The sequence below is a fragment of the Populus nigra genome, chromosome 7 (genome assembly GCF_951802175.1).
Source record: "Populus nigra chromosome 7, ddPopNigr1.1, whole genome shotgun sequence".
In the NCBI taxonomy this organism is placed as follows: Eukaryota; Viridiplantae; Streptophyta; class Magnoliopsida; order Malpighiales; family Salicaceae; genus Populus; species Populus nigra.
The window spans coordinates 1,491,533-1,500,354 of NC_084858.1; the positions used below are offsets into that span (position 1 = coordinate 1,491,533).

Sequence of the window (8,822 nt, forward strand, 5' to 3'; positions counted from 1 at the left end):
AAGCACCATTTTGGGTTCTTGAACAAGAAGTGATAGGAAAGACTTAGTTTATGTCGTGCTGCTGAATGCTCAACGTTCTCTAGCCTTTTATATTGTTGACAGATAAAAATAGTTTCAAAAAAATACAGAATGGGTGCTCTGTTGATTCAGTAAATTTCTAATATATTATATATGAATGTAATAATATCATTTTATTTGATTAGATGGGTGTTCTGATGTAAAGTAAAAATTTGCAAGCAATTAAAGCAAAATGAAAAAACCAACTAAATTATAGGAGATTCAATATAATTTTCATTTATTTCCTTAAAGATGAATGCGTGTAGCTTAAGATTAACTATAACTAAAATTGATTAGTGTTTTTTGGATACTGTTAATTGAATTTATTATGAATTGTATTGTTCGCACATGTTATGCTTGGGTTGGTTTCTATGTGAGAAATATTATTATTTTTATTATAATTAATATAATTAATAAAATAATTAATAAATTTCAAAGAAAATATTACTATTAATATTGAAAACATATTATTATTTATATTCTAATTGTTTATATATTTTTTTATAAAAATAAAAAGTGAGCCCACGACGTAGTATTATTAAAAGTATTCAACAATTCTAAGTATTAATATAAAAAATATTATAATTTGTGTTGAAAAATATTATTATTTTTCTTATAATACAAAGTATTCATATAAAAAATATTATTATTTGTGTTCTCAATATTATTATTTTTTTATAATTCAAAATATTCATATCAAAATATTATTATTTGTGCTCTAAATTTTTTTTTACAATATAAAGTATTCATCTCAAAGATATTATTATTTTTGTTATAATATTATTATTTTTATAATAATTCAAAGTTTTAATATAAAAAATATTATTATTTGTGTTCTAAATATTCTTGGAATTAAAAACAATATTATTTGTGTTATGAATATTATTATTTTTACTATAGTCAAAGTATTAATATTATAAATATTATTTTTTGTGTTATAAATATTATTATTTTTATAATAATCAATATTATTAATAAAATAATTACTAAATTAGAAATAAATTATTCTTAATATTGAAAAACAACCAAAGATTTGATATGAAAGATAAAATTAAAAATTACTATTGGTATTATTATTGTCATCATTAATAAATTTTACAAAATTATTATTACTATAAAAGAAAAACCATGTGGGGACACGTGGTGCTTGGGCTCCTACCTGGGGGCTGGGCACACTCCCTATGCACACATGGCGCTTGGGCTATGCCTTAGTGTTGGGCACCCCCCAGCGCACACATGACGCTTGGGCTCCTACCTCAGTGTTGGGCACACCCTGCGCACAGGTGGCGCTTGAGCCGCTTGCCTTTGGGTTGGGCACCCCCAAGCGCACACGTGGCGCTTGGGCTACGCTGTTAAGCCATGATCGCACCCCAATGGGGACAAGTGGCGCTTCGATCATGGCTACAAACTCAAGAAGAATGGGTCGGGCGTCAGGACCCATGATCAATGGTCTAGTGTAAGGACTCAATTCTATTGAGTCCTTCATCAAGACTCAATGTTCCTAGGTCCTAGGATTCTAAATACTATTATTTGTTTTAGAAATATTATTATTATTTTTATTATAATTAATATTATTAATAAAATAATTTATAAATTTGAAAGAAAATATTATTATTTATCTTATAGATTTCTATGGTATTTTTTATAAAAATAAAAAGTGAGCCCGCGGCGTCATATTATTAAAAAATTTCAACAATTCTAATAATTAATATAAAAATTATTATAATTTGCGTTGTCAATATTATTATTTTTCTTAGAATACAAAGTATTCATCTCAAAGATATTATTATTTTTGTTATAATATTATTATTTTTATAATAATTCAAAGTTTTAAGATAAAAAAATATTATTATTTGTATTCTAAATATTCTTGGAATTAAAATAGTATTATTTGTGTTATGAATATTATTATTTTTACTATAATCAAAAGTATTAATATTAAAAAAATTACTTTTGTGTTATAAATATTATTATTTTTATAATAATCAATTTTATTAATAAAATAATTACTAAATTAGAAAAAAATATTTTTAATATTAAAAAACAATCAAAGATTTGATTTGAAAGGTATAATTAAAAATTAATATGAGTATTATTATTATCATCATTAATAAATTTTTAAAAAATGTTATTACTATCGAAGAAAAACCGCGTGGGGACATGTGGTGCTTGGGCTCCTGCCTGGGGGCTGGGCACACCCCCTGCGCACACGTGGCGCTTGGGCTGTGCCTCAGTGATGGGCACCCCACAGCGCACCCGTGGAGCTTGGGCTGTGCTGGGTGAGCCATGATCGACCCGCATTGAGGACAAATGACACTTGGGTCATGGCTCCAGACTCAAGGGGAATGGGTCGAGTATTAGAACCCATGATTAATGGGTCTAGCGTAAGGATCAAGACTCAATATTCATTGGTCCTAAGTTTTTAAATATTATTATTTGTTTTTAAATATTGTTATTTTGATTATAATTAATATTATTGATAAAATAATTTATAAATTTGAAAGAAAATATTATTATTTATCTTATAATTTTTTGTTGTATTTTTTATAAAAATAAAAAGTGAGCCCGCAGCGTAGTATTATTAAAAATATTCAACAATTCTAAGTATTAATATAAAAAATATTATAATTTGCTTTGTTAATATTATTATTTTTCTTATAATACAAAGTATTCATCTCAAAGATATTATTATTTTTGTTATATTATTATTATTATTATTATTATTATTATTATAATTCAAAGTTTTAATATAAAAAAATATTATTATTTGTGTTCTAAATATTATTGAAATGAAAAATAATATTATTTGTGTTATGAATCGCATCCATGTCCAACTTGGGATTAGGCGTGGATGCGTCCAAATGGAGTTAGACGCGGTCGCGTCCAGATCCAATGTGGGATTGGACCTGGAAGCTATGCCTCAGTCCTGGGCACTTTCCAGCACACACGTGGCGCTTGCGCTTCTCCCTTGGTTGTGGGCACACCCTTGTGCACACATGGCGCTGAGCTATTGCCTCAGTGCTGGGCCCACCCCCTGTGCACACGTGGCGCTTGGGCTCCTGCCTTTATGCTGGGCTCACCACGACGCACACGTGGCGCTTAGGCTCCTGTCTCTGTGCTGGGCTTACCCTTGCGCACACGTGGCTTTTGGGCACACCAAGTCCCAACTATTATTGGTCCCCGAATGCTGCAGAACCCAAAATAACCTTGAGTCATTGGCTGGCAGTATCCAAAATAGACTTGGGTCCTGCATATATAGGGCCCAAATAGCCTTGGACCTGCCATCATCAGGACCCAATTTTTTATGAAAATAAAAGGTGAGCCCGCGGCGTAGTGCGGGCTACCTAACTAATAATAACTAAATGAGTTGGTATTTCAAATTTCAATTGTGTAAATTATAAAATTATAAATTTGCACAAAAAAAAAAACACGCGAGCGCTAGAAACACTAAAGGGACATAATTGTCTTTAAAATAAAAACTCTAATACTAGTCTCAAGGTGTCTCATGATCCGAACCCAATTTAAGTTCAGTCATTTTAGGCTCTTTATTAAAAATATTTTTTTTTTTAAATTTATCATTAGACACTGGATTATTGGGCCTTCAACTTTGTTATTTGTTTTATTTTTTTGTGGGGTTATCCTAATTTTACATCTTATGTGGTGGGTTAGTCAAGTGAACATGAATTAATTTTTTTTTAAATTTTATTACTTGATATTAAATTATTGAACTTTGAACTTTGTGATTTTGGTGCTTTTCTTTCTATGGGTTAACCCAAGTGTGAGTTAGTCGATTTAATTAGGTTTTTTTAACATTTTTTTTTATTTAACTTCAATCTTTGTGCTTGGTTTTTTTTTTTTTTAGAAAATTAATATCATGGGTGGCAATTTTTTTTTTTCATTTTTAGGGGTTATTTTAATTTTATATCACAAATCATATATTAATCAAATTAAGCTGATTTGACACATGCTATCATCTCTCATATAGACATTCTTATTTCACGTTAAGAAAAATCTAGCCCGGTCTGCCTTGGCCCTTGGACGACTAGCCACCCATGTAGTTTACCCTATATGGAATCCTCGCTTGATTGCGAGCCACCTATGTACGGAATCTTCGCTTGATTGCGCAAGCGGTGACGCTACTTTCTTCGTCTTATAATTATAATTCTCTTGTCGGCCGAGCTACAAAAAGTATTCGGCAAAAAGTTGTAAGCGCTACTTTCTTCTTATTATTATTATAATCATAGTAAAACTCGATTAATGAGTACACACGGATCACTTCATATCTTATCCGTTCAACAAAGTCCTTTTCTCCATTGGCCAAAAAAACTAAAAAAAAGAAAAAAAATTGTCCTTGTCTGTCCAAAATAAATCACATGGCCTCGGAGCATCAAGGGTGTTGCCGCCCTCCACACCAACGGTATCGTTCAGTTCTAGGCTTCTAGCAGCTCAAGCTTATGATGCTATCGGGCCATTTGAAGCTTCTTTTCAGAAATGTCAAAGCCATCAACTAGACGATTCATGCTGCTGACATCGAACGTAATTCGTTGGTATATAATATAGATTGCTTAATCAAACAAAAAACATGCAGAAATCTTCAGATTTTGCAAGATGTAGCTCTCTCTCTCTCTCTCTCTCTCTAGATATCGTAGTGCTAAGCTGTGAAAGCCTAAAAAAAAATAGTAATAATAAATAGAATAATATAATCAATTATGTTTTTTATTATGCACTTTTTATTAATTAAGGGTAACTTTTTATTAATTAAGGGTATAATAATTAATAATGCTTATATTAGTAATTACATAATAATAATAATTTTAAGAATAAAAAGAAAATAAAACTCTACAGTAGCTTACACTTTATTTTGTGATCAAAACATATATCAACATAGTGAGGGAGATGAAGATAAAGAAAGGGATTTGATCTAGGGAATCTTTGTTTTTTTTTTTTTTTGTATCAATTTAAAGTGTATCTTCTCTACCCTTACATTTTAATTGAGTTTTTCCATGCATATTAGGTTTATTGAGATAGGTTTAAGAATTTGAGTTTTTATGATATTTGAATTTTAATCACTTTTAAGGAGTGAATGTTATGCATATGGAGTTTTAGATTGATAAGTGTTATTGGAAGTGATTTTATAAACTTGTGACAAATTAGTTAGAAGTAATAATGAAATTAAGAAATTAATAAAAAAAAGATAATAAGTTGGTAACTTTAGGCGATAAGAAACTGGTTTTTCACTGTGTTATAGTCATAATGATATTTAATTATCGTATGTCATGATTTCTATGATTTAATAATTCATTTAACCAAATTAAAGTTGTGGATTAAGAATTATAATTGTTGAAAGTTTGTCGCTTGAATTTATAATTTTTTTTGTTTATAAGAACAACAATTCTTTTTTTATTATTGAAGTCCATTTTTGTTTAATTGAAGAGTGCAATTCACCTAAATGACTTGCATCCCAATAATTTTTCTTTTTCTTTTTCTTCTTCTTCTTTTTTATATGTAAAAAACATTAATATTCATTTTTTTTCTTCTCTTCTCTCCTCAACTCCTTTTCTTTTTTTCCATGCTCAGTATGTATTCTTCTCCTCTCTTCTTTTTAGTTTTTTTAATTAATATACTTTACAAAATTTTTTTTATCTCTTTTTAGCTTTACCTGCAACCACATTAAGGTAATATTTTTTTTTTTTTGTGTTTTTTTCACTATATTTGTTTTTTATTTTATTTTTAATTGTTTTTGTTCTTAATAATTGTATGAATATTGTTGTAGGATTTTTTTTCCATATGATTTGCTTCTTCTTTTTTCCAAGTGTTTTGAGTATTACAGAGTGTTGGTTTATATTAATTTAATTATTTTATAATTTTGTAAAATGAATTTTTTTAAATATTTTTAAATAATTACCGACGGAATTACAAACGTTATTTTTTCGAGAAAAATACCGAAGAAATGAAACATATAATTTTTTTTTACGTGTCTTTTCTGTTAGAAAATCCATCGGTAATAATAATTTTTTATTACTAACGAACAAAAAATTACCGATAAAAGATTCACCGACGGAGCATTTCCGTCAATGATTTCATTAGCAAATTAATTACCAACGGAATGATAGTGCAAATACCGACGGAAAATTCCATCGGTAAATCTAAAGATTGTGGTAGTGTATGTTTTACATAATTATTTTTGGCATTTAATTATTAAAAAAAATAGATATTTTATAAGTAAAATAAGGTATTGTAATAACTTGGTTATAGTATTGAGTAATTTTTTAATAAAAGTTTACTACCATCTAAACTTCTAAACTAGAGGTGACACATTTAAACTTGAATTAAACTGGAAATTAGAAACAATGTCTTTCTACCATCAACACAGCAAAAGTCATGAGCATCATGCAGGAGGCTTTTTCTATAAATTCGGAAGCTGATAGAACAAGAGAACAGAAGCGATTATGCTTTTTGAAAGACCAATTGAGCCAGGACGTGAGCAGCTGACATCGACAGTCGATCGTAAACTCGTTTTAACTTGCGAAAACCAGGCACTTGATAAAGATAGTTCTTCATCTTGCACACCGGCCGCTCCAGGTACGCCGAAAAACTCTGCACCTTGCTCTACCCAGTTTTTAACTCGTGCATATAAGTCAAAAACTCAAAAATCATGAAAATAGTTTTTTATTTTGCAACTTTTCGATTCTCATTAAAAAAATGAATGCCACACGAAATCAATGAACTGAACACGATTTTTTAAATCTTCGTTCGACGTCTTTCTACCATCAGCACAGCAATAGTCTCGAGCAGCTCATGCACTAGACTTTTTTTCTATAAATTCAGAAGCTGATGATCACTGCAATTATCAATCAAGCTGATTGCTTATACATAATCACGCTCTCTCTCTCTCTTCACAACCCAAAAGAAATCAAAATGGAGCTATTTAACAAAGAGCTAAAAGATACTGATATCCAAGTTCGATTCTCATTTCCATCTCGTTCCTTGCAGTATCTAGATTTCGCAGGAGAATTTTTTGTTGATTTGAAAGTCAAAGACAGCAGCGGTAAGCTTCAGGTGATTCGTTGCAGGAAGAGAGATGGAGATTACAACAAGCCATGGCTTTCTAAAGGCTGGCTTCAATTTGTTGCCGACTATGGACTGAGAGTTGGTGACATGGTTGTTCTTCTTCGTGAGGATGACCATCGCCTCGGGTCACAGTTCAGGATTGAAGCAAAGAGAAAAATCATATTGTTTGGGGAGGAGGCTTGGGGTGATGTGCCTCGAGCTAACTAGTTATTATTTGCATGTTGGAGCGGGCCGGGCATGTATATATACATGCACAAGAGAGAGATCCAAGCGTGGTGTGCTTTCTTAAATTCAGGCTATACATGTGCTTCTGTTTGATTGTTTATAGTGATAATTAAATAGCATCGGTCTAGCTAATTAAATGATTCTATTGCTGTATATATACAATCAAGAACAGCAATACAATCATTTAATTAGCTAGACCGATGCTAATTAATTATCACTATAAACAATCAAACAGAAGCATTGCTGTTCTTGATTGCTTTTATATATATATATATATATATATATATATGAGATATATTTGCGCTGTCCTCAGAAAACACTCCTACACTCACTTCATTTTTAGATTTTCTTTATGCTTGAGAGGGGACAGATTTATGTTTAGTTTGATTGAAAGAATGAGTAGTCTACGCTCAAAGTTCACACTAGAGTGACAGAACATGAAGCATAGTTAAGCAGAGTTTTTAAACCTGAACATGTGATCAATTTAATTAAAGGCTCAAATCACGAGTTTTAGATTTTGATTGGATTACTGAGTTAATTTTAAATTTTTTTATAAATTAAAATGATATTGTTTTAGATAAAAATAAATAAATAAATAATCAATAAATTATAACTAGATTTTTAACTAAATTAACCCATGAGGTCACCCAAACTTTTAACTTTTTTAATTTTTTTAATTTCAGTCCGATTTCAATCCTAAATTAACCAAATTTTAAATTAACCTACCAAACTAAACCGGAATTTAAAACTATGAGTCCAAGCACAATACAAAGAGCAGGAGGCATCATAGCTTGAGCCTAAAAACTAACAAGCCAGGGTCTTCTCCCGGGGTCACCAAGCTGCCTAGACCTAGGTGAGACTATATGGCCCAATACTCTACCTAGGTGGGGATACATGAATCTGAAGGATCTGAGATGGGGAGAGATGACTTCTAACTTCTAAGAAACACAATTGACCCCGCTGGGCCACAAACCTTGAACTTTATAATGGATCCGAGACCTACACCAAGGCAATGAGGCCGAGCATCGAGACATACATATTCCGTATACACCAAATGCTGAACATGAGAAGCTCGACCTTAAAGATATCCCACCTACTCTGTTCAATTGCTATTCAATATTAAATGCTCTCATATATTTTTTTTGGTCATAAGTGGACCTGTGAAACAACGGTTAGATGAGTTTATGCCTGGTGGATGACCTTTTCATCGTTTTACCTTTGTCTTCATGCAAGTTAGAGTGTTTATGATATATTCATGAATGAACCCTGAGGTGAGCAGAAGTACAATTGTAATATTTTTTTTTCCAGTATTCTTATCTTGTACTTTCTACAAACATAAATAATAATACAAACTCAAACACACAACACAAGACAACTTCTAAAGCTTCATTTCTCTCGCAACCTTACTAACTTAAGCATTAGATGTTCCTCTGAATCCAATAAAAATCCAATAAGGGAGTTCTTTTACA

General features: G+C 30.7%; 1 protein-coding gene across 1 annotated transcript; it reads left to right on the forward strand.

The window, feature by feature from the left end:
- The first annotated feature begins 6,975 nt into the window (after positions 1–6,975).
- Positions 6,976–7,335, forward strand: LOC133699277 (uncharacterized). Its single transcript, XM_062122480.1, has one exon. The coding sequence runs from the start codon at positions 6,976–6,978 to the stop codon at positions 7,333–7,335; it is 360 nt and encodes a 119-aa protein (XP_061978464.1).
- The last annotated feature ends 1,487 nt before the right edge of the window (positions 7,336–8,822 follow it).

Excerpts from the sequence above, each read along its gene's own strand:
- LOC133699277 (XM_062122480.1), top strand. The coding sequence starts at position 6,976 with ATGGAGCTATTTAACAAAGAGCTAAAAGATACTGATATCCAAGTTCGA.